The sequence below is a fragment of the Stenella coeruleoalba genome (assembly GCF_951394435.1).
Source record: "Stenella coeruleoalba genome assembly, chromosome: 7".
Lineage (NCBI taxonomy): Eukaryota > Metazoa > Chordata > Mammalia > Artiodactyla > Delphinidae > Stenella > Stenella coeruleoalba.
Window position 1 is genome coordinate 68,519,516 of NC_137153.1, and position 27,595 is coordinate 68,547,110.

The 27,595-nt window shown below is 39.2% G+C and overlaps 1 protein-coding gene across 1 annotated transcript in view; it reads left to right on the top strand.

Moving 5' to 3' along the window:
• The window catches only part of GLIS3 (GLIS family zinc finger 3), a 520,272-nt gene that overhangs the window by 173,341 nt on the left and 319,336 nt on the right, over window positions 1–27,595 (top strand). The window contains exons 4-5 of the mRNA XM_079927522.1: window positions 20,035–20,242; window positions 25,996–27,115. Of these exons, the coding sequence (XP_079783648.1) occupies window positions 20,035–20,242; window positions 25,996–27,115 (1,328 nt within the window). The remainder of the gene's footprint in view (window positions 1–20,034; window positions 20,243–25,995; window positions 27,116–27,595) is intronic.

Consider the following 27,595-nt stretch of genomic DNA (forward strand, 5'->3'; position numbering starts at 1 on the left):
GTAGAAAGGGGCCCTATCGAACTGCATGGGAGGGTTGCCCTTCAAGCACCTCATGTTTATTTTTTGTTGAACCTGACACCCTGTGTAACTGTCTTTGTGCTCCTCTGTGTGTGTGTGTGTGTGCGTGTGCGTGCACGCGTGTGTGCACGCAAGTGCCTATCATGTTCTTAATCTCTAATATATATCCTGATGAATTGTGCAAACTTAAGACTATTAATCAACAGAAAAATCAATACCTTCTATAGTAAGATTCATGGAGATGCTTGTTTTCGTATTGTGTTCCTAAATATTGTCATCATTATCAGCATCATTGTCTCCTCAACGTTCCAACAGCTTTTTGATCGTCCCTTTTTTTTTAACAGATATCATTTTGTGTTGTAATTCTCTTGATCTCTGTTTTACCTTCTCTTTCTATGCAATTTAACCCCTGACTGAGTGAATGAAGAAATGAAGTTGATGTTACGTATCAAAAATTCCTGAAAGTGAGAGGGGTTATATAACGGACATTTATCTGCTACCATAAAGGTTAAAATAATGTCATCTATTTATACTTGCATGCATGACACCTTTTATGGCACCTACAGGGAACAAATTAAGGTATTGTTCCTCACTTTTGCTTATATATGGAAACCAAGATGTTGGAGGCTGTGGGTGCTGTTTGTTCTAGCTTTGGGAGAGAAGAATCAGTTTCCAATTGTCCTCTCTTCTCCCCATTTTGTACTATCTGTCTAGTCGTGTGGAGGGTGGTGGTCAAGGATGTATGAGCTCATGGACATCTGTGCATGTTTTTGGAGTGGGGCTACCTGAGTTTGAATCCTCACTCTGATGGAATTACTGTTTTCTGAATCTCAGGTTGTCTCCTCTGTGAAATGGGATGGTAATAATCAGGGTTGTTGTGTGAGCTGACTGGTTAATCCAAGTATAGAGCCAGGCATCCTCCCCTGGTACCAAGTAAATCTTCCACTAATGTCAGCTCTCTTTTTTTTTTTTTTTGGCTGCGCGTTGCTGCATGCGGGCTTTCTCTAGTTGTGGCTAGAGGGGACTACTCTTCATTGCGGTGTGTGGGCTTCTCATTGTGGTGGCTTCTCTTGTTGTGGAGCATGAGCTCTAGGTGTGCAGGCTTCAGTAGTTGTGTCACATGGGCTCAGTAGTTGTGACTTGCAGGCTCAGTAGTTGTGACGCACAGGCTTAGTTGCTCCACGGCATGTGGGATCTTCCTGGACCAGGGCTCGAATCCGTGTCCCCTGCATTGGCAGGCGGATTCTTAACCACTGCACCACCAGGGAAGTCCCTCTCATTTTGTTTTTAATGTATAGATGTATTATTAGTAGTAGTAGTAGTAGCAGTGGTAGTAGTAAAGTATAAGTTCTTGGTGAGGAAGTATGATCACCATGTTGATATCTATGTAACCTCTACGTTTCCTTTGTGATATTTATGAATAGCTAAGAAGAGGGAGAGGAGAGGAGTTTGTTATACTCCTGTTTCCAAGGAGGGCTTCACAGAAAAGGTGACAAGTCCCACAGTTTGGAAAGGGCTGTGTCCATGGGGAGGAACTGTGTGTGTAATGAGGTGTAGAGTCAGCCTGTGGGGAGTGAGAGAGGAGGACAGGTTAGGAATGGCAGGGGCAACAGAAAAGAGCCGCCCCCCCCACCGCCCCAACACTGGGCATCCCAGCAATCTCCCTATTTTGAATAATAAAACACTTTTTTCCTTTTAGCCTTCCTGCCACCTACCTGTGGAAAGTGGCTCAGTGTTAACAATAAAAGGTATGGGCATTACCTGTCCATAGACATTTAGTGAGTGTCTGCCCTGAGCGCAACATCATTGTAGCCTGGTACTCTGGGGGTGAGGGGTTGGGGGTGAAGGTAGATAAGGTAAGTTCTCTATCCTCAGGTTCCTGCCAGTTATAAGGCGGAAAGGTAAGATATAGGTACAGGTAATATATAATGTAGAAGTGATCAGTAACACAAAAGATTCAAAAATAACATTACCTGGGATTTTAGAGGAGGGATAAAAGCACCTTAAACTTGGGATAGGAGACAGGAATCTGGAAGGTTTGTTTCAAGGAGGGGGTAGAATGTTAGCTGGTCTTTAATGGTGGGAGTTGGGAGTTGTGGGTCCTGAGGGGCAGTGGGCAGGGATTCCCAGCTGCCTGGAATGGAGTATGTATGAAGGAACTGGGGCCTCCTGTGAGTACAGCAAGGAAACTGATATAGCCAGATCTCATCTAGGGTCTGCGATAATTAGTAAGAGTTTTCCTGAACCTATTTTTGCTATAAAAAAAGGGGGGAGGGGTTGAGAGCTAAAGCATTCTCAGTATTCAGAGTTAAATGTTAACTCCTTTGTGTAGTTAACGACTAACTTATTCTTTCCTATGCAAAAGAAAAAAAAAAGAGAGGGAGAAAACAATGCATTAACCACCTAATTTTTTTAAAAAATTGCGGTTTACTTGTGTGGATGCTTATTTTCAAGGTAATACATATGTAGCGATTATAAAGATGTGTGCAAACTTGAACAACAGCAGACACACCTTCGTAAGTTCCCTGTGTGGCTTCTGCAGGGTTCTCAGAGAGTTAGCTATTTTCGAACACATTCCTAGTTTAGCCATTAGAAAATTATGGGTTTTATTTGTATAAACTCAGCAGTTAAAATAGCATTTCCAGAAAGGTGGGTGAGCTCATCGCCCTCTGAACCAGGCAGGTTAATGACCTGCCCAGTATTGTTCACGCGGACCAGTGCTGGCTGACTTCACCAGCAGTTCCACTTGAAGGGAGACATTGTTTCTTAGGCTGCATTTGTTAGATGCTTTCCTCTCTGCACACCAGCCCTTGCTGAACGTGCTAGCAGTCTCTGAATGTACAAGCCCCGCGCATACTTTATGAAAGCAAAGAGCAGGTAGACCTGGAAATGTATGCAAAGTACTCTCTGCACAGCTGTCTGAGGCCCCCAGCCAAGAAAAAGATGTAAACACCTTTATCCCCACACTTTTACACAAACTGCCTATGGAAGCTCCCCAGTGAGAGAGCTTCTTACTTCTACCACTTTTAAATGTCAGTGACCAAACAGCCTGGGAACATGAATAACTTAAGCATGAGGTGCTTTTGCTGGTGGTTCTGACGACTTTTCAAGAAGCATAATGGTAAAGTATGGAATGGAGGTATGCAGGGGAAGGGGATTAGGGATTGTAGAATTTGTATTTGCTGTGAGAAATGAAAATATACCGTGGTGTTGAACTTTAAGAACTTAGGATATTACCTCCATAACGTTCAGTTTGGTGAAGGGATAAATGGCTGGATGAGATGTCGAGTGCTAGGGCAAGGTGGCTAGAAAAGTAAGAGGCAGATGGTGGGAGAAACACCTTTGATTATACCAATAACGGTGAATGGGTTTGACTCTGAAGATGCTATTCTGCATACAATCAATGGAGAAAGAAGAGCAATGTAGTTTTAAAAAGTCAAATTGAATGCTCTTCAGAATGAGTGCCAAATAGAATCCTGGTACATTGGTTCTGGCCTCTTTTAAATGAGTGTTTTTTGCATTATCCTCTCCTTCCACTATGCTTATCTAGAGTACTGTTTAATTTTTATTACTAGGTTAATCCCTGTATTAAAGACATAAGACCTTTCATCTGTAGGTAGGAGAATAGGTGTTTGAGGTGAACTTTCTTCAGGGTTCTGTCCTTACTGCAGAAAAACCTAATTCACTGTTGAGTGGATTGAAACTGCAGATGCTAATTTAGAAATCCGTTTGCCAGATTCAGGTGACTCTGATAAGACTTTTGTTCTTTACAATCTTATGTGTTTGTGCGTGCATTCTTGGGAAGATTGCTGCTGGGTAGTGTTGCATGTCAGAGATGAGGGAAGTTTAGTTATTAACCCCACGTAGAGGGTAAAGGGGGTGCAATAGGCAGACTGTGGAATGAGGAAAGGGCCAGGTTGAAACATTTCCAAAAGGTATTTTTGTTGTTTATACTTGTTAATTATTAATATTAATTATTGATGAAAAGCAGTTTTGAGTTACATGCCACACATTGTTTAGGAATAAATTATCACATTTCTTATCTGGAACTATAGTAGATATTAAACTGTTTCAAATAATCAATATGTATTAATTTAGCAAGATTTTCCCTCTCCTTCAACATTAAAGACAAAAATTCATTAATTTCTGACTCATAAAGAGTTTTTGTGAAAGTGTGCTCTTCCCTCAGCTTTGGGTGGCTTTTAACACTAAATGAGTATGTTAAGAACTTTAACCAAATTAGGTCAATAATTAAAAAGTATCTTTAGAACAAAGTATATATTTTATGAAAGACACATAGATAATACATAAGGCTTTGTAGGTTAAAATTGCCAAATTAGTTGTGAGTATCGTGCTTTGTCTCAAATATCTGAGCGTTTTCAGATATGCACTCTATGATCATCTTAGTTTCTTGGAAATGAGCTTTTTAGGCATTTCCATATTTTGTAGTTTATCATATAGGTTTAAGTGAAGTATATTTTGTTCAAATTCCAGTGGGCAGAGATGTACAGGATTGAAGACAGCTCTGCAAGTCAGAACTGGCTGATGATCATAGTCTGTGTATGTGTGTGTGGGTGGGGGGAATTGGGGGTAGAAGGAGAAGAGGGGAGGAGAGAGAGGAGAGAAAGAGAGGTTGAGATTGAAGGTCTCTCAGACAGAAAAGGAATTGATATTACTTGCAGACCTTGCTCTCACAGTCAGGCTATAAAAGTCAATGTTTAATTCTTAGGTATTACAGGCTTTTTGAATGTTATTAAGATTCATTTTAGCCTCAGTCTTAAGGACTGTGTGTTGGGCTTCCTGTGGCCTTTACTCATTCTGATCATTTGGTTCTACTATGTAATAGCATAGCAGTCACAGCATTGGCAACCCAAAGAGTTGTTTGATTGAGAAAATAGCACGCACAGTTGAACCATCTCTGGGGTTTGCTGGCAGTGTATTTTCCCAGTAAGGAGAAGTTGTAATAGTGGCTTGAAAACCTTACCTAAGGTGGAGTAAGTAGTCTGATCCTGGATCAGTTCATTCTCTCTGTCATCTGAAAAACTTGCCCACTGACCTCATCCATAGCTTGGTGTTTGATCTCTGTGAGAAATTGATTCACCACTTTTCACAGCCCCAATCTAAGATTCTCTGGGGGATCTGGAAAAGTCTGCCTTACCTTTATGAAGGTTATGGCCATTTAAACCTTGCTTTTGATGGGCTCACTTCATTTTGGGAAGAAAAATTTTGCATTTGTGAAAAATGAGAGACACTTGGCTTTTTCAAGGGAGCTGACAGCTATTGGTTTCTCCAGAGAGGATTACTGGTGAAGACAGTTATGAAGAGAACAAGTAACTCTTTTAAATGAACAGCATGTTCTTGCTTAAATATTTCCCAGAACAATTCTAAAGAAATATAATACAGGTAAGTTTTATGTTCTCATTGTGAATTATGTTTACAAGAAATAAAAATAGGATTAGAATCATAGAGGAGGAAAAGCTTTTTTGTACCGGTGTCTTATATTTTACATGTCATGAATTCTAACCATTTATAAAATTATCTGGTTTCTTGCCCCTACTCACGGTTGATGTTTTTCTTCCTCTTTTTCCATCTAGAGAACTTTGAATTATTTTTATTCGTAAGTGAAAAATGTATTACAGCTTTATTTCCTTTTATTAATAATTCCTTCTTGCCCTTAACTACATCTCTGACTTTTTGGCATGTTAAAGTCCAATGAGCTCATGCTTAATCATGTATAAACAACCATCTAATTATATGGTTTTGAATTTTCATTTGACCAACTAAACAAAATTGACACAGAAAAGAGAAACCTGACAACCTCCCTGTCTTTGGATACCTGGCCTTTCTCTCCCTCACTCTGTATTCTTGCATTTAGTAAAATGCGTGTTAAAACTTATCAAAAAATCAGTTTGCATTTGCCAAGTTTCTGAGGTAAAATTGTTCTTTTCAAGGCTACGTGTCAAAAAACAAGTCAGTTAAGCTGAATTATATGTCTTTTTTACATATTTTTTTCGGACTCCATTCTTTCCTCCTCTAGAGGGAGGTGTTACTAGAATTCCTTGTGCTACTGGTGTCAGATGACAGAGCATCCAGTATTCATGAGGCAAGATTTCTCAATCTTCATCCCCTTACTTTCTCTACTGAAGTACAATAACAAGGATGCCAGTTGCCACATCTTCCCACCCTCCCCCGGACCACTATGACTAACACATTTTTGAAAGAAGATAGTGGGAAAGTCTTTCCAAACAAAGGTGCTTACTGTGTTTAAAGAGGAAGGAAGTTGTCCATTCCCTTTTTTCTCATTGGCTTGGTCCTAGAATTAGAACATGGAGCAAAATCTCTTCTGAAATTTGCAATGGTTTTACCATAGCTAGCTTGCTGTGTTTGAAAGCAGAAGACCAAAGAAAAGATAACTCCCTTTATTATTATTTTTTCTGGATTCTTCACAAGATCAGTACCTAGGAGAGTAGGTTTGGTTATCTAGTACCTAATAGCTATAAGAGAGAAGAAAGGAAAGGGATACCTTTGAAATTTGGTGAAAGTGATTTATTTTCTCACTTTCTTCAGCCTTAAGATCTAACTTGATTTCTCAAAGTACTATGACTCTGAAGCATGCATATCTCTAAGTGCTAAAATTTATGTAATTTTATTAAACTTACTATCTAAGTAGGTTTATTTAGAAGCAAATTATAGACTCCATTTTGAAAATTTAGACTTAGAATGATCACACTAAGGTGATTGCCTAAACAATTTTCTTTATTGAAAATATTTTAGCAATACCTTTATAATTTTTCTGCTCATTGTAAGTAGCTAATATTACCCAGTGATTCACAGGTATTTATGTAATATTTTATTTCAAACTGTAGATTTGTATCAAGGTTCATGTTCCTCTCGTTGTGCAAGAAGATCATAGTGAGACTTCTGCCTTTCCTTGTTATTTTTGTTTTGTTACGGGTGTTTAGAACAAAGAGAAGAACAAATTCTGGCAGACTTTATACTTTGGTTCAGCTGGAGCAGTCAAAAGAGGAGGTATCTAACCACCAAATCAAGGCCTTTACTTAATTGACCTTTGGAGAATTGGGGAGGAATTTTATTTCTCTCCTTCCCATTTACATTTAAAGCCATAGGAATTTTTTATGTTGCTTATGATTTGTTATTAATTCTCTTCTAAGAATTTGTAAATTATTTAGGAAATGTTTTTGATTCAGTTAGCATTCAACTTTTTATTCACATTTATTTTCAGCTTTCATATTCAAATTCATATAAATAATAATACTCCTTAAAAAAAGTATTACTTTAGGGAGAACATAAGCACCACTTTTTTTTTTAATTGAATGAAAGATTCTGTGAAGTCTATAGTGCTTTACAGTTTTCAAAAGTTGTTACATGATTTCATATAATCCCACAGTAACCTTTTTTCCCCTACCCCTATGTTGCTCCTCCCCGCTTCCCAGTTCCCACTGGTAACCACTAGTTTGTTCTCTATGTCTGTGAGTCTGCTTCTTTTTTGTTTTATTCACTAGTTTGTTGCATTTTTAGATTACACATGTAAGTAATATCATATAATATTTGTCTTTCTCTGTCTGACTTACTTCACTTAGCATAATGCCTTCCAAGTCCATCCATGTTGCTGCAAATGGTAAAATTTCATTCTTTTTTATGGCTGAGTAGTATTCCATTGTGTGTGTGTGTGTGTGTGTGTGTGTGTGTGTGTGTACCATATCTTCTTTATCCATTCACCTGATGATAGACACTTAGCTTGCTTCCATACCTTGGTAGTTGTAAATAGTGCTGCTGTGAACATTGGGGTGCGTGTATCTTTTCGAATTAGTGTTTTTTGTGGGGTTTTTTTGGATATATACCCAGGGAGTGGAATTGCTGGGTCATATGGTAGTTCTATTTTTAGTTTTTTGGGGGAACCTCCGTACTGCACCAATTTACATTCCCACCAACAGTGTAGGAGGGCTCCCTTTTCTCCATATCCTCGCCAACATTTGTTATTTGTGTTCTTTTTGATGATAGTCATTCTGATAGGTGTGAGGTGATAGCTCATTGTGGTCTTGATTTGCATTTCCCTGATGATTAGTGATGTTGAGGGTCTTTTCATGTACCTGTTGGCCATCTACATTTCCTCTTTGGAAACATGTCTATTCAATTCTTCTGCCCAGTTTTTGATCAGGTTGTTTGTTTTTTTGATGTTGGGTTGTATGAGCTGTTTATATATGTTGAATATTAATCCCTTATCAGTCATATCATTTGCAAATATTTTCTCCCATTCAATATATTGTCTTTTCATTTTGGCGATGGTTTCCTTTGCTGTGCAAAAGCTTTTAAGTTTAATTAGGTCCCATTTGTTTATTTTTGCTTTTGTTACCTTTGCTTTAGGAGATGGACCCAAAAAGAATTATAAGCACTACTTTTAATTTAGATCTTTTTCATACTGGCATCAATCTGTATTATGATTGCTTTTTTGTTTTGATGAGAAAGAATTTGGGTTGGAATTGGTGTTCTTTTTTGTTTGACCTAATTTCATTATTATTAATTCAGTTATTGTTGATATAGTGTCTGAATTAGCACCTGTAGGATATAGAGATAAAACAGTCACAATTACTTTAATGCTAACTCATGCCCCAATTATATTTACAGAAGTGCTTAGATTACTCTAGTTCTCTTGTAAGTTCAAAAATGGCATTAAATAAAAGAAACACGGGGAACTTGCACTATGTAGGCCTTAGTCAGATTGTCTGTGTGTTGAGACTTGTGATGTTAAAAATTTTTTAAATATTTTGGTGGTTGGGGTAATGTTATATAATTTTACACAATGACAAGTTTCAAGTTGCTTGAGCCAAAGGGTAGATATTTCAGCTTTCCAGTCTCTCCAGTTTTAATTGAATCTGTAGTGGTTGTGACTTACTCTACCAACTCAGGTATAAATGAAAGCGTTCTTTAAATTATTTCCTTTAATTGAAAACAAATCAGACTCCAGTACCCTGAAATTTAATATCAGTCATTGTCGGTTGGAGTACCTAATACCTTGCCAGAGAGACGAGATCCCAGGGTCTTTGTGCAGAGCAGAATATACCAAGAGCTTTTCTGGTTCTTGGTCCAGGTTGATGCTGAGGTGCCTGCTGACCAAGCCCACATGGCCTCTAGAAGTCTGCTCCTTGTGCATTGCTTGGGCACAGAAAGCTTTGCCAAGAGCTGAAGAGCTGGGAGCCCCTAGACCTAGAGCCTGGCCTTTGGACATTTGCCATTGCAGACATTCTCTTCACCCTCACTGCCTTCTCTGAGAGCTGCCTCACTATCTGGGGGACTGTCAAACTGATGTTCTTCTCAGACTTCGGGCAATCTCCCTTCTCCTGGCTTTCTCTTCATAGGTACTCAGAGCACTTGGGTAATCTCAGTGGATTTAGGCCTCCCCACAGGACTAGAAGAAAGGACGAAATCAAGCAGTGTCTACTTTTAGCCCTTTTATAATAACTACCCTGAGACAAAGGAGCACAAAATACAAATAGTAGCTCAACAAATTTTCTTGCATATACCTGGGCTGCTGAATGGACTTTGGAGCCCAGAGTCAAGAATCTAAAGCCTAGAAGCAAAAGATATCTGGTTGATGAGACAGTTGAACAACCTGTGTGACTTCTGGATGCAGGAAGCCAGGCATTTTCTGGTTCTTAGAAATATGGGTGACTTAATTTTTAGTATAAGAGAATGTAATCTCCATAACTGTCATTTCTTTGGGTCGGATGCTTCTGGGCATCTCATCTGAACTTGCAAGCCTGTGTAGAATATGTAACAGAAAAAAATTATGTATGTATCTCTTTGGACAGTTCTGCAGAATTACTGTTTGGTGGAAAACAAGTTAGTCTAGTAGCTTTTAGTGATGGCTGTGTAAGTTGTGACTTTTAGATACTAAGAAGTTATCTCTGTTATGAAGGATCAAATGGGATTTTCCCTTGGAACCAGCTCTTAGGTCCTAAAAAAAATTTCCATTGGTTTGCATTGACTGCCTTAGACTACTCTCCATTCGTGTCAAGTCATGTGTATGTGCAGGGAGTAAGGAGAGATGCAGCAAACGAATAATATTTCCAGCTGTTCAGGAACTTAGAGATAAGGACGTATCAACAGTTGTGTTCACCAGGGATCTCTGTCTTTCTTTCTTATATATCACAACTCACACTTAAGAGGGAACTTCTCAATTTTATTTGTGTCCTTGAACTATATTTGCCTTAGAAGTCATATTCTTTATTCATTCACCCAACAAGTATTTGTTGAGCACCTCCTCTCTGACAGGGGTCCCAGTCATTGTTGCATACAATGAGAGGTCTTTCCAGTGGGCAGCTTTGCCATTTCTCTTACAGTCTCTGTTTTTAGTTGACCTAGAGGGGAAAAGCAGCTTAGGGAAAACACAATGTTAATTTATGGAGAAGGGTCTGGAATCTAGTACTTCTTACAGTTCCTTCAACAACCCTCTTATTTGTTTTCTTCATAAGATAATTTGGGGTTACTCTGTCCCTTTTATTCACCTCTGCTCAACCTGGTCCAGGCCTTGTCACTGCATCCTGAGCTCAAAGCAACATCTTCCTACCTTGCTCTGCTTTCTTATGTGCTGAAAATAGTGAAATTGTCTTCTTCATAGTCCCTCATCACGTCACACTCATGCTTAAAAGCCTACTATAGTTCTTTTGGAGGGCCTAGCCTTAGAGGGCCTGTGTAATCTAAGAATGCTTTAATAAGAGCATGAATACCTAAGGCTTATAGAGTACTTACTGTGTGCTGGACACTATTCTAAGTGCTTACATATTTTGACCTATTAGTTCTCCAAACAGCCTTATGAAGGTAGGTACAATGATCATCCCCATTTTCTAGGTGAGGAAACAGAGGCACAGAGAGGTTAAGGAACTTGCCCAAGGTCACAGAGCTGGTAAGTGAAGCCATTTTGGCTCTAGCAACTCCATCCTTTACCACTTCCCCATGCTGCCTCCGTATGCCTTCATAGTACATTTCCTCACTTCACTTTGGCAAACCCCCTTTTTGTACCGTCCTCTGCCCTCTGGCCATTAAAAGGCTCAGATCAGGTTTCACCTCCTCCACCAAGCCTCCTCCAGTTTAACAGATCTTTTTCTTGTTTGATCTATCTCTTTGCTCAGCATATGGCAACTCAGTTTAAGATTGGGTGTTTCCTCCTGTCAGAATGGCCATCTTCAAAAAGAACACAAATAACAAGTGTTGGCGAGGATATGGAGAAAAGGGAACCCTCCTACACTGCAAATTGGGGCAGCCACTGTGGAAAACAGTATGGAGTTTCCCCAAAAAACTAAAAATAGAACTACCATATGACCCAGCAATTCCACTCCTGGGTATATATCCAAAAAACCCCCAAAAACACTTATTTGAAAAGATATATGCACCCCAGTGTTCACAGCAGCACTATTTACAACTGCCAAGGTATGGAAGCAACCTAAGTGTCTATCATCAGGTGAATGGATAAAGAAGATATGGTACACACAGACACACACACACAATGGAATATTACTCAGCCATAAAAAATTTTGCCATTTGCAGCAATGTGAATGGACTTGGGGGGCATTATGCTAAATGAAATAAGTGAGACAGAGAAAGACAAATATTGTATGATATCATTTATATGTGGAATATAAAAATACAACAAACTAGTGAATAAAACAAAAAAGAAGCAGGCTCACAGATATAGAGAACAAATTAGTGATTACCAGTGGGAAGAAGGAAGGGGGGGCAATATAGGGATAGGGGAAATAAGGTTGTTATGGGATTATATGAAATTATGTGTGTGAAACTTTTGAAAATTGTAAAACACTATAAATTTTAAAGAATCTTTCATTGAATTAAGAAAGAGATTGGGTGTTTCCTGATCTTTTCATGTGTTGATTAAAACTCTTTCCAACTGGTCGGAAGCTCTTTAGGGGAAAACCCAGTGGCCTAGGACTCCATTAGTACAGCACAGCACCAAGCTCACAGGTGGTGCTTAATAAATGTGACCTGTTCATGGGCTTTGGGAAACTCAGGTAGTTTTCTCCCATTAAGTATGCTTCCTTCCTCCTTTTTTTCCTCATCCTTTCTTATATTTGTGCAAGTCCTATTTTTATAGAGTAAGTATAATTTCACCTTGAATTCATATATTTTCACAGATTAATCCCATGTGTAAGCCTTGATGTAAGCCTACTAAATTAGATGGTAAGCAAGAATTGTTTAACCCATCTATGTATCCACACTCCCTAGAGTATATACTATAGCACAGAGCAGGGGCACAATAAAGGAATACCTGATCAGTGAGACAGAATTACTGAACTATGCCAGTACTGGTATTTCAGTTTTTCAGAGTAATGGTTTGCTTGTTTAACAAATATATCCACTCTCTTCTCATGGGATTGTTAGAAAATTTATCCAGGGAAAAGCAGTAAAATGTGCTTACATTTCCTCTTTGGTTTTCTAGGCTAATTGTTGGTGAACTTTATTTAACACTCTTGCTATACTAAGAGTCTCAATGGAGCAAAGCAGCTTTCAGTTAACTTGGCAAATCATTACAAGAGAGAACAGAAGGGTCAGCATAAGCACTCTGTACTAATTAGTTGATAATTGATGTACAATAGCTGACTGATGGGACTTTAGAATATAAACTTTGGGAATGCTGTTTAATATATCTTTACATCTTTATGAGGTGGTTTGGAGCTATGTGTTCTTAATAACATGTTATCAGGAGTGCCCAGTGGTGGGGAGCAAGACTGAGACTTCATGTCCAGGAATCCAGGGCACTGAGTGGTTCAGAAAGGAATATGATATTTTTTAATCTCTTGGAGTATAAATACGATTCCATTTAATGCAGGGATAAAATAAAAATGAGTAATGCTGGTGATTCCATACTTTGTGGCCAACATTCCTGAATACTGACTAAGGTTAGAAGAGTGTTAGTGTGAAAGTTATATTGTTTCTGGGATAAACTTGGTAGGTTTCCTGAGGGCAGAGTGGTGGGAGATTGCCCAATTCGTGGGAATCTTCATTAATCTGGGTTAGGATTTAATCTATTTATTATCTGGGATCAAGTAATTAATTTTAGATTGGAGTTACAAAAGTAGCCTTTATATGACCTCCTCCTCCTTTTTAAACTTGATCTTCTAAATCTTTATCAACCAATTATATAATCCATAAATTACTCTTAACTTGCTTCCCTAACCGTTGCCTTCTTACGCTGTCATTTACTACCCCATGGGCTTCTCCTCATTGTTTGTCCAGCTTCTGGTCATGTACTCCTCCATCCTTTCTCCCCATCTCCACCAGATTAATCTTGGGTGAACTTGGATTCTAGTGGGATGCACCACTATCTATAGCACAGGGTCCCAGGTGCATGTCAGCAGGCCAGTTACACCAGCATCATCTGGCTTAGTTGGTTTGAAGTGAAGCCTATGAATTTGCATTTTTGGAAAGCTTTCCTGGTGACCCTAATGTGCAGCCAGGTTTGGAGCCATTGGTGAATACATAATGTCCAGTTGTTAAATCAGGCCCACCAGGCTGACTAAACAAGTCCTCTAAGTCTGTCTCCTCCCTTTTTTTGGTCAAGCCCCCTCATGCAGGCAACCCTGACTTCTCTTCATTTCCCTAGCACATACCACGCCTCCTCCCTTCTGTTTCCGTGTCTACACCTTACTATTTCCTTCCCATTCGTGTGCTCGTTTTTCCTTCATGTTTTACCTCTTTGTTTTCTAAAGAGTGTTCTTTAGTATGCGAGTCTTGGTTGAGTCATAGGGGGAAAAAGTACCCTAAACAAATATATTTTGCATATTATTTGCTCCTCTGGGAGATTTATTATCAGCATTTGCAATTTTTAAAGGCTCTGAGAAGACCTGTAGTAAAGAGATATGTTTAACTTTGTTATATTAGAGTTTCCCAAAGCTATTTGACTATGGATCTCTCCATGACCCCACCTTATTTGTTATCACTGAACACCTTTGGACTTCCTGAGGACCTTTGGGAAATGCCTTTGTTCTTCTTCAGTGAATTATCTGGTAAACAGTGATTTCCACCTTTTCTGAACTCCTGTCTCTATGATTCAGTCTCATGCTTTATTCTGTACAGTCTAGTATCATTATCTGATTGTTCCTAGATGAGTGCATCTTATCTCTACGGAGCTGTAAGCTCCATGGAGGCAGGATGCTCTGCTCAGTAGTCCTTACCTCTCATAAGTTTTGTGCAGTTTCGAGCATTTGTAACATACACTGAATTTAAATGCTTTGCCCCTGAAGCCAGCTATTTCATTCTGATTCTCATCTTTTGGTGTTCTTAGTCATCTACCCTTGCCTTAACTGTATTTCAGAGTAACACACTACACAGTCACATATATTCATGAAGTTGTCACTACTGTATTTCAGCAGTAAAACATTACAAATTTGACAAAACACTGTATAGCAAGCCTAGTATGTCTAGTATGCAAGAATATCTTATTTCTAGTTCTAAGGAGGAATATGAATGAAAGCTGGGGAGAGTCTAAGAGTAAGATAAGATGGGAGTGAGGAAAGACCTGAAGTCTGGAGTCCATCGATGGGAGGATAAGTCTACTGTGTGTTGAGTGGAAGGCCTTGGGTCAGGAGGTATCAGCATGCCATCCTTGGTCACTCAGGAAAAGAGGTGCTAGAAATATCAGAAAGGTACCAGAAATGAGTTTATAATGTATTTATTAAGTGCCAGGCCCTAAATATATTACACATATGAGATCATTTAATCCTCAGAACAACTCAATGATGTAAGTACTAGTATTAACCCTATTTTAGAGATCAGAACACTGAGGTACAGAAAGCTTGAGTAATTTGCCCAAGCTCACGTGGCCATTCAGTGGTGGAGCTAGGGTACAAATCCATGCTTTTAGCTATCGTGCTGTGCGCTGTTACCTCTCACTTCTTTTCTTTCTCTGATTTTCTACTTTTCCATCAACCTTCAGTGCCTGGGTGTCCATTGATTTACTATTCCATTCTTGAAGTTCCATCTCAGCAAAACCTTTCCTTGAAATGCATGATCCTGGATTCGAAAACAGTTGCTCTAAAGGGTGTTATTGGGATAATTAGTAATATTTGACTATAAATTGTGTATTATGTACTAGTACTAAGTCATTGCTAAATGTCTTGAATTTGATGATTGTGTTATGATTATGTATTTAGGGGTGAAGGGCATAAAATCTATGGCTTATTATTAAATAGTTCAACAAATTAATGATAATTAAAACAATAATCTTATATATACAGAGATGGATAGATGAATAGATAGATCAACAGATGGAATTTATCAATTGATAAATTAGATAAAGAGGATTCATGTACTACTTACAACTATTCTGTAGGTTTGAAATGTTTTAAAGTGAAAGATTGGGAAGAAAACCCTGATCCTTAGAGATGGTAAAGCATATAATAATATATACTAACCCTTTCAATCCTCATAACAACCCTGTATTAGGTACTATTAACTGTCCTGATTTTAGGGACAGGATACTGAGGCACAGAGACTTTTAAGGACCTTGCTCAGTGTTGCACAGCCAGTGGGTGGGTGAGACAGAACTCAAATCCTGATATGCGTTATTTCTGTTTCCAAAATACTCTGCATATGTGTTAGGTTGAACTATATAGAAACTGCTGTTATTTGATCATGTTTGACCTGTAAAGAAAGACATTTCATATGACCCAACCTAGGAGCAGGGATCTCTTTTATATAATGGTTGCTTTGGTATTCCTCTTCATGGGCAGACTGTGGGCTCTGTGGGGGGGTGGGACTCTGTCTATCTTGCTCACCATTGTCTCCAAGGACTGCCCAGCTCATGGTTGGCATTTGATTAGTGTCAGTTGATGAACAATACAATAAAAAAAAAGTTGATTACTTCTCCCTACCCCCCTCCCATATATATATATATATATATATATATATATATATATATATATATATATATGCTACTTCTGTTCCCCCAATATCTCTGTCATTTTTAGAGGAACCAGTGGATAAACATAAATCATTCTGAAAGTTGCAGCCTCAGCAGGGGTAATTGCAACATAGTCAACTATTTGACTTCAAGAGAACTCTTTCAACTAATGAAGATGTTAATTAAAAACATGCCCCTGCTAAGATGACCTCTCAGTTCAGGAAATGCAAAACGTTTGCGCTCCCCACCAGCATGCAGTGATTTTGGCTAGAATGTACGTAGTACTCAGAATGCCATCCACTCAAATCCTTATTTGAGCAGTAAACACATTTTTAAGAAACACTGTACAGTCTCTAAAAATAAGCAGTATTTCAAAATGAAAACCAGCATACAAGTAGTTGGCACATCTGGTAGTCAGAAAAGTTGTACAGTTTGTTTTCAGGGAATGACAAGCCAAGGAATGTTCAAACTTGGCCAGCTGAAAACTTTTCTTCTATCTGTGATGACACCTGGTTTTAAAAAAGTTGGCTCCAGGCTCAAAGCAGAAAGAAATGGGTAGAGAATTAAATAGTATCATTTACTTGTATCTTGTTTTGTGCAAGGAATTATAAAGAACTGTTTTCTTCTTACTTCAAGAAAGAGAATGTAGCAAAAAAAAAAAAAAAAAGTGATGACAGGCATGAACAATAATAACAACAACTACAACAAAAATTGCAGCTAACATCTATCAAGTACCTACTATGCCCTAGGCAACATGTGAAGTCCTTTACATGTGTAATTAATACTAGATGCACAATAACACCTTATAAAGTGGTGTTATTTTTATTCCCATTTTACAGATGAGAACACATAGAGATAAACACAAATGTTTAAGTAATTTGCCCAAGTCACACGACCAACCTGGGTTGGGGGTTCCCAAGCAGGCTGTCTCCAGAGCCCATACTACAATGCACTACACAATTCTGAGCAGTCTGGAGGTGTTCATTCTGTCTGGCATTATGAAAAAAAATTGGAGTTAGATGGTTGCATTAAGCACAGTGGTTCTTGGTCAGACTGTTATTTGCCTCCCTGTGTGAGAGTGATGATGCCATTTTACAGAACATTCTTACAGCTGCTCCACAAACATAACGTGTTCCCAAGAAATTTACTGTATAGCTTCGTGCTAAACGTATGTGATAGTCAGAAGCTGTCACTCCTCTATGGTTAGATGAGGCTCAAGCTGACCAGTGAATTTGGGAGTAGAAGGTGTTATAGTGAAAATGATGGAGACACTGGGGAGGGGAAGATTAATGTTTCTTTATTACAGACGGAGAAAATACTGTGAATGTGAGGATCTAGGGTATAGGGTTACAAGGGCAGCCTTGACCAGTGTAAAATTCTAGTCCAGGGAGATAGATTTATAGTTACTACTCCCGCAGCTTCATCTTCCATTCAGACCTAGTTAGCCACACTGTGGAGAAACATCAAAGGATTGACTTAGTTTGAGTCTGTTTTTGAAAAATGGCACTGTTTTAGACAAGAAGACCAGGAGGGCTTCAGTGGAAATAATGTGTATTTAATATCATGTATAACTATCTTTTATTTTCATGCTTAGCTTCATTGACAGACTTTATTGTGTACTGTATAGGCCCTGGGCTAGGTGCTGAGGAAGCAGCGATATCTCAGACAAGAGCTTTGTCTTTAAAAAGCAATAAAGTATAAACGGATGACAGGCATGTAAACAATTCCGTTCCCTGAAGGTGCTGAGGCAAATGTGTTATGAAAGACTGTGGGGGAACGAAAAGAAGAATTGGTCAGATTTGCCCAGTTGGCAGTGGGGGAGAGGACGTCACAGAGAAGATGACCTTTGAATCAAGATCTTGAAGACAGAGGTGCTCCTAGGTAGACAAGTTAGAGTAAGGCTGTGCCAAGCAGAGAGAAAAGCAGGAACAAAAAAAGGGCTAAAATAATTTTTTCAGCAATCTTATTGGTATTTATTTATGCTAAGGTGTGCATTATTTTCACATCGATTATCTCTGAAATATTAACACCATGTACTAGTTTATTGTTCTTACTGGTATATAAAATAATGGTATGACATAATATATGGCATCTAAGATTTGATGAAATAATGTATTAATATGCTTTGACACCAAGTAGTATTTGTTGGGTGTGCTGTTCCAGCTGCTAATATGTCTTTGTTTTAGAGGTAGATATTAATACCATTTTATGGTGAAGGAAACAGGCATGAAATGAATGAGTTCTTTAGATGAATATGTGACACTGAATTTGACAGAATACCTGCCATCTAATGTTGCTTTTGTAGCAGTGGCTGGTAGGGATAGAATTCAAGTGTCTTATATACTGGGCTAGGGTATGAACCATTACACTGCCTTTATCCAAGGTAAAAAGGGGGTTTGAAAAGCAAATCACATGTAGCTTGTTGGAATTTATAAAGATATTAAGTCTATGATCATTGCACAAAAATGTACCCACTACTCTTAGTGTCAAGATGAAGCCCTGATGGTACAGTGTTATATGAGTTATGAAAACAGAGAGACTATCATCTATAACTGATCTTTCAAGGCACAAGAAGATGCATCAGATAGAAGCTGCAGGGAGAGGGGAAGGTTCCGGTTTGTGTATCTGAAAAAAAAAAATCAGACAGAAATTTCTTTTGGACCTTTCTTGGATCTTGGAAAGTATCCAAGGAGGAAACTAAGCATCCAGCACCTAAACTTAAGGACACAGGTGCCATGAAAATACACTCTTGTAGACTCCGTTTCTGCTCTGTCAGTAAATCCCTGTGTGATTTACTGACGCAAGTCAGTTACCACTTGGATTTTAGTTTCCCAGAGGGCTGGACTAGAGAAGGCTTCCTGCTAGCTAAAGATGCTGTGACTCTCCTAGCACTTTGGAGATGTGGTTTCATTGATGAGAGCATTGGTGATTACTCTAAGGTCTTGTTTATCCTTAGTTGTGGGCTCTTGGAAGAGAATGTTACAAAAGATGAAGAAGTCATTTTTTTGGCTATTAACCTAATTTTTGAGAAGACAAAATAAAAAATTATACTCCTTAGGGCTAAGGAAAGTTACCGTGATGCTTTTCTACTACTTTGATCCCAGATATATCAACGAGCAAGATGGGGAATTTGGTGAGAAAATTTTAGAGCCAATTTGCCAGAAAAACCTGAGATCATATTTATTTTGATTTATTTGAAATGGGAACTGAGACTGGACCAGGTAGTTTGCAAAAACTGTTTGAAAAAGTATATCCATGCAAAAAGAATGTCTAGAATGATTCAACCACTATTATTATTTTTTATAAATGAGTCATGGCAGTGTTTACCTTTCTCCTCTTTGCTCTTCACGTTTCTGTAATGGCACAGATTCTTGAGGGTTTCTTTTTTTTCCTTTCCCTTCTGGGATATGTACCAAATTTTACTACGTTCGAAGATTGTTACTAATGAAATGAAAAATTTATGTCAAATTTGGTTAACATGCTACTTTTAGAATGAATGTTTTGTTTAGGGTTCTCTCATCTTGATTTTTTAAAAAATTGGGTGTATGTCCAATGAAAATATATTAGGATGAAGAGGAAAAATAAAGATTGGAGAGACACAGCCAGTCTATATCCTTTTAAAGAGGCATTTTGGAAGACCAGACTTGGAATGAAATGAACCAGTTAAACAAGTTTTTTTCAGGAGTGTCAACTTTCCTTGCTGGGTCATTCAAGATATTAGCTATTCTAGAAAAAAACATGGTTTGATACAAGTAATCCCATCTACTTACCACCTTAACCCTTTAGGTAAAGAGATGATAAAATATGATTCTTAATATAACTGGACACTTCTATATAGAAGAAGCAAAATGTAAGCATATTTTATATGAGTGGTGATTATAGAAGGGTTTCTATTGTAGCATTATGGATTTTTCATCGGAATTAGAGAAAGCTTTTTTCTATCACTAATACTGAAAAAAAAAAAAAAAGGTGATCCAAGGACTGTCTCTAAAGATGAGTCCTGATATAAGTGTGCACATATGTGTATTTACTGATTTCTGATATAAGGGACATGAAAGCTAACCTGATTCGTTTGTTTTTAGGGGCTCTTGGCTTTGGGCCTCAGTGCAAGTCCATTGGAAAAGGCAGCTGCAACAATCTAGTGGTCACCAGCAGTCCCATGATGGTTCAGCGACTGGGACCCATTTCACCACCAGCAAGCCAGGTCTCTACAGCATGCAACCAGATCAGTCCTAGCTTACAGAGGGCAATGAATGCAGCCAACCTGAATATACCTCCTTCAGATACCAGGTCTCAAGTTACTTTTTTTTTCCCCCTTCTTACGGTATAATCACACCCATGACTGTTTTTCCTTTCCTTACTGAATGCATGCCCACACAACACACACACACACACACACACACACACACACACACACACACACACACACACACACACTCAAGCAGCTCTTTTATTTTGAGCTTTGTAGGGGAATGTGTATAAAAACTGTGTGTGCCATAATATCATCTTAATTGGGAAGAATGGTTTAACACCTGCTGGCTTACAGTGTGAGTGAAATTAAGGCCCACTTTGAGATTTTGGGGCCTCTGTGACTAAATACCAGTGTGTTAATCTGTTGATTCCTGGTGAAGCAGGTCATATCATGGCCTAGAAAGATAAAGATGTTCCATGCACATCCATCTTAGCTGCTCATTTTTCAGTGTATGAGTTGCAGCATCCTAAGGCTGCTTTACAGTTGTTTTGTCTGTCCAGCCATACATTCACCCATCTAACCAAGTATCTTAAATATTTATGGTCCTGCATAATATAATAGTTGAAGTTTAGGGAGATAGTTGAAAAAGTAAAGATAGAAATCATGAATTTCAAGACTTTATGATGCGTCTAGGAAGACATACTTTCGTGTGTGAGTTACATAACATTTCAACACAATGTCTGATTAGGTGCTGGAATAAGTAGGTCCAATAAATGCTATACATCTATCTCCATGGGAGATAATTGAATAGGGAAATTACCTTCTCAAACAAAGTTTTATATCTCTTAAGGTTGATATTACAGGGGACATAAAACCAAAATACTGTGCAAAGTATAAGGTCTATTTCTATGTTTGAAATGAATTATTTCATCTTCTGTAAGTAGTCTTCTTGGAGAAATACAATCCAAAGTTTTTTGCCTTAGCTCCAGATCTGTTGTAACTGTGATTTTGCAAAGGAATTGGACCTCTCTTCTGTGGACCTCTGTTCCTCTTCTTGGGGGACTGGAATCTGCTGAGATGCCTTGTAGTTCTGGGTTCTGTTTCTTCCTCTTCTTCCTCCCCTTCCTTTATCTTTTCCTCTTATCCCCCTTTCCCCTTCTTGTGTCTCTGCACTGTCCTCCTAGCTGCTATTCGAGACTCTGAAATCACAGTTCCTGGATCATTTTTTATGCCAATTTTTTCATGAGATGGAAACTTGTTTTTCACCTGAGATTTTTTTTGTGATGGGAAGCTGCTCCTGTCATTTTCCTATTGATGATTATGCCTTGAGGGACTCTTCATACTTGCTGAGTATTGCATGTAAAATTAACTGTACTCGTGGGGTAGATGTCATTGGGAAGCCTTCAGCTTCCTGTCTGTGGCAAGTCCAGCCCATGCCTTGAAGGCAGAGAGTCATAATTAATGGAGAAACTGAAGGTAGGCAGGGCACAGGCTGCTCCAGCCATGCATGTATCTAGTGCAGTCCCTTTCATGGGTCGGGCAGGGAAGGGTCATTATCTCAGTGTTTTCTGGCATATTTGATTCCTTAGCATAAATTTTTATCCTTAAAAGATAACATCTTAGAGATGCACTGATATATATGTTTTGATTATGTATTCTGTGAGTCCTTCTATGGAAATAATTTTGTGCAGGATGAGCAAAGAAACAGGAGTTGGGAACTGGCTTGGTGAAATATCGAATTTACTTTTAGCAATTTGGAAAGGTCACATTTATTTGTGATACTTAAATTGGTTTGTGTGTTCCATAAGAGGAGAGATAGGACAGGAGGCAACAGTTCAACTTGAAGGCATTTTGCTATCTAGAGATGAAGAGAAGATGGAGAGAGAATCAGCTTTGTGTATTGGGGGAATGCCCGGGGGGGAGGGATGGGGGGGTGGGGAGCTGGATGAGGACATAACTGTTCAGTCTGAGTGATGGCCACCCTATAAAAAGCTGTAAAATTTATTGTTTTTTCCTGATTATCTATGTAATTCTTACTCATTGTAGAAAATGTGGAAAATATGGACAAGCACAAGACAGTATATGATAGTCATCCCGAATCCTACCACTCACAGGCAACCATGGGTGGAATTTTGACATATATCCTTCTAGCTGTAGGCAAACATATACATCATAAGCATAGGTTTCCCTTTCCATCAAATTGATCTATAATGATCTACATAGTATTATATTTACTTTTTTTGTTAATATAAACACTTTCCTTTGTAATAATCTTTTGTGGTAAAAATATATTTAGCATCATATAATGACTTCTTCCTGCCCAAGATTCCATTTTATTAAAAAGTATATAAATAAAACTATAATTTTTATCAGTATCTTACTAATGGGCATTTGTTTCCCTTTATTTCATTATTATAAGTAATACTTCATTGGATCAATTCTGTAACTCTTGTTGCCCATCTCTTTTTCATGACATATATGCATATATATGTACACATATATATGTAGTCATTCTTTTAAGCATCATTTTGAGGAATTCCTTGTCATATATACGTTAGTATTTCTTTTGAGCTTGGCATTGAACCAAGCAGTTCAGCTTCGTTATTACACCTCTTACGGCCCCGTGAGAGTTACTGAGCTCTTGCTTCACCAGCTACCCTAACCTATTTCACTGTTGGTTTCTGAGTTTTTCATATTGCTTTTATTTTGTTTGAGTTATCTTTCTTTCACATATAGCTTCGAATTAACCAGTCACCAGAAATAATATGCTTAGGATTAGATGAACATATGGAAATGGAGATTTCTCTAAGTATGGTGATAGAACCACAGCTCTTTGTCACTTTCTTTCCCATAGGCTTGGTGTGGGTAGCAGCAGGGATTATAGGCAAGAGTTCTTTGCAATCTTTCACAGTCAATCAGCATATTGTTTCAGAAGGAGAACAGAAAATGTGTGCTCCAGTTGTAGCTCGTGTGACTTTAAGCCTCGTACACCAGGTCTTTTAATCAAGCAGAGCAGCATGGACCACATGTGGGGTATGTTGTGGGGAAAACAGTGGAGGATGTATGTGATCCAGCTAGGTGACTGCCTATCAAATGCTGCTCTATTTGTACTTCTTTAAGGAGTTTTGGTCCTTTTTCTGGTGTCACTGGGAGGAATTTCACAGAACCTTGGTTTTATTCTCTGTAAAACAGAGGTTATTTAAGCAATCCAATTTACTTACTTCACAGGCTGTATTAAATGAAATAATACAAAGGGAAAATACTTCATAAATTAAAAATGATGGTTATCATTATACTGATTGATTACTCACCTTAATCAATATTTTTTTGGAAAACTTAAACACTCTGGTGGGTACTGGCGGAGATAAAAATGACCCCTTTTTTTGGAGGACTTTGAATTTTATTGAGGAAGATAACACCCACAGATGCTTGAAGTTAGCTATGTTTAAGGCTCAGTACAGACAGTATATAATTTTTCTGGAAAGAGGACTTTTACCGAGAGCTACTATCTTTGGGGCAGGTTTCATGGATTAGAACTTTGAAATATTAAAAGATCTGGGGTAATTGCTTAGAAGGGAGGTAGGCTGCTAGGCAAAGGCCATTTGTTGGAAATTTTGTTCTTATTAGGTGTTTAAGATAGAAGAGAGAGTTCTCCATTCATATAACTGCCTTAGTGAATAGAACATAGAATTTGCTTTCTGAAAAATATATGATAACTGTCTTAGAAAACTGAGATGTCCAAGGAGTTAAGGAATGTGCCTGCATGGGGTTATGCTCAAATTTAAATCGAACGATACTTTAGGTGTATTTTGAGAAAAATAAGAAACATCTCTTGACAGTGGAACAAATGAACATGTCTCACTCACTATAGGCAGCCCTCAAACCAAATAATATAATTTCAAATGCAAAGTATATACAGATGGGTAAAATACTTTCTGCCTGCCATTCACTGCTTAAAAATCTGAAATCCTCCAGTATGACAGTGACCAGGCAAATGCACCATTTGAGAATGTTATATAAACCATCTAAACCTCAGGGTGTAAAGCAAAGTCAGTTGTCTTTGCCTCATATATGACACGACTACTGATTGGACTTGGGTCAGAAAGCAATTCTGTTATCTCCCTGGGGAAGGGACCAAAAGGCCCTTGACATCCTATCACCAGGAGCCTTCAGCTGAGCTCTGCAGGGAGAGCTACAAGCTGCAGGTATGCTGGGAAAATAATTGGAAGTGTCCATGGGGAATTAAAAAACAGATGGTTCAGAAACCACTCTGGGGCTTGCAGGACTTCAGTCCAAATATAAGGATCTGGACAGAGGAAAAGAAATCTGTGTCAAGGGCAACTGGACGTAAATTCCTGCTGTGTTTGTCATCGGTAAACATTACTTCACTTGATGGAAACACCACATCGACAATGGTGTTATCTACCACCTTACACTGTGCATTTCGGAGCTGAGATGTTTTCTTGCTGATTTCTCATGCTTGTAGGAAAGTGTTTCTGGCTTCCATTTTGTGAAAAGAAGAGGAACAGATGGGATGAGAATGCTTCTATTTTTCCCTCAGTTCTTTTGCAACAGGTTGCTGTTTAACAGCTGGAAGTAGTAAATGGGTTCATTCTGGGAAGATAGACATTCTATACAATATTTTATTTTGAATTTTTTGTCAGAAAAAAGATCTCTGTAGAAAGCCAGTGCAAGTACATATAAAGAAGTCAGGTTTTTTGATACACTACAACTCAGAATACACTATTCTGAGTTGGGAGTACAGTGAATTATGAATTATGTCCAGCCTCTTTGTGACAAATTTTCCATCCAAAGGGCATAGCTTTTCTCTTCAATGATTTTTAAGGCAATGATGTCATAGTAAAGCAAAATGAATTTTAAAGTGGCCAGACTACATTACAAAGCATTCTGTTATTCAGCTAACTGTTGTGACATGTGAGGCATGTTTTGTAAAGGGTAAGAAGGACAGGAGAGGAATTGTTGCAAAAGTGAAGTACTTAAAGCAAATGCTTTGCTCTCAGTCCAAATCTGCTGTGATTCAAGGACAACAGTTCATGGAAGATACAAAACTAGCAGGTGTGATTAAACCCTGCACGGGCCAAATGCATAATTACAAATATGACTTGATTTCAGGCTGTCACTCCCATATATATTACAGCTGTATTTTATATATATTTTATTTCTGGGGCAATTTGATGTTGTGACTGAGTACTTACAGTGTGAATTGCTGTCTTTTATAGAAACATTTAAAATTCCTTAATGTCAGTGAAATAAACTTGTGAAATTATTATTAGGTCCCCTGGATGACTTTGAGGATTTACTTTTTTTTTCTTTTCAAATTAAGCATAGGTTTATGTTTTACCTCACCAAACAGATTTCACTCAAAGGCTGGGACTCTGTTTAGACCTGTGTTCTGCAATGCCTATTTGTAGTGTGCTGCACACAGTAGATGCTTAATAAATACTTGTTTATTTGGTTTGCCATAACAAACTTCAATAATTATTCCTAGGTCTCTAATTTTTTCCCTGTATTAAAAAAAGATATTTAAAAATAAAGCAAGGACGATTTATTATCACTTAAAGTATTAAGATTATTTATAACAGTAGATCTTTTTGTTTTATTATTCCAGTGAGCATTAGCTTTTATTGTTCTTCTTGGTAAAATGTTATTTACCTGGAACTAAAAGCCTTGGGTTTTATCTTAGCCAAAGAATGTGTGTTTAGCCGAGAATGTAATTAGGGGAAATACTTAAGGGATTGTCAATGCAATGTTCTTTTAGCTCTTAGGCAATCCATATCCTGCTAAAATGTTTGTCTTTTTTTTTCTCCCCGCCTTCTGGCTGCTGTTCCAGGTCCCTTATTTCGCGTGAGTCTTTGGCATCCTCAACTTTGAGTCTGACAGAAAGTCAGTCAGCCTTGAGCGTGAAACAAGAGTGGTCTCACGGCTACAGGGCTCTCCCTTCGCTCTCCTCCAACCACAGCTCTCAGAATGGCATTGATCTAGGGGACCTCCTCAGCCTTCCTCCTGGGACAGCCATGCCCAGCAACAGTGTCTCTAACTCATTGCCATCCTACCTGTTCGGGATGGAAAATAGCCACTCTCCTTACCCTAGTTCCCGGCACTCTTCGGCCAGGTCCCACTCGGCCCGCTCCAAGAAGAGAGCACTGTCCTTGTCCCCGTTGTCCGATGGCATTGGGATAGACTTCAATACCATCATCCGCACCTCGCCCACGTCCTTGGTCGCCTACATCAACGGGTCAAGGTCTTCCCCGGCCAACATGTCCCCACAGCCAGAGGTCTATGGGCATTTCCTGGGGGTGCGCGGCAGCTGTATTCCCCAGCCAGGCTCGGTGCCAAGCAGCCAGAAGGGCGTGCGGGTGGCCAGTGGTGGCCTGGCTCTTCCAGCCTACGACGAGGACAGCGTGCTGGAGTATGAGCGCATGCAGCAACTGGAGCACGGCGGCCTGCAGCCCGGCCTGGTCAACAACATGGTGGTGCAGCACGGCCTGCTGGACTCTGACGGCCAGCCGGCGGGCCTGCTAAAGACGGAGCGCCTGGATGACTTCCCGGGCGGCGCTCTGGACTTGCCCCCGGCACCCCCTCTGCCTCCTCTGCCACCTCCGCCCCAAGGCCCCCCGCCCCCCTACCACGCCCACCCGCACCTGCATCACCCAGAGCTCGTCCACCACACCCAACCGCTGGCCCTGCCTCAGGCCGCCCTGGAGGAGGATGGGGAGATGGAAGACGTTGGGGGCAAGCACTGCTGTCGCTGGATTGACTGCAGCGCCTTGTACGACCAGCAGGAGGAACTTGTGCGGCACATCGAGAAGGTTCACATAGATCAGCGCAAAGGGGAAGACTTCACTTGTTTCTGGGCCGGTTGTCCTCGAAGGTACAAGCCATTCAATGCCCGCTATAAACTGTTGATTCACATGAGAGTCCACTCGGGGGAGAAGCCCAACAAGTGTTCGGTGAGTCGCCTAAAGCCCACGGGAGTTCATTGAAGGTGTATGTGGTTTAACAAACGCTGCCACAAGTTAGGCGGCATTTTTTTCTTTTATGGAGTTTGGATGCTAGGGGTCTAGGTATCCATGGTACCTAGGTATCCTCTTCAGCCTGAGAAAGGGGAAGTTTTCTTTAATTATTAGTGGCTGGGGTATATCTCCACTTCTAGATTCTCTTCTGCAGATGTACATGATCGGGGAGGTTCACGCTGCCACACTGTCCAAAGTCTTGGAAAATTGATTCCCACCAGGCACCAGCTTGAAGTTGCTGAAATGTGCAGGGCAGAGGAACACACACTACACCACCAGCAAGCTTTAGCTATTTTCCAAATTAAATATTCAGTGATTTTCCCTTCCCTCCAATAACTGGGTGAGTGTTAGGGTTAGAGGGGTGGTTCTGATATTTAGAAAGGAACTCACACTTAGCAACTTGGCTAGTAAAAGTGT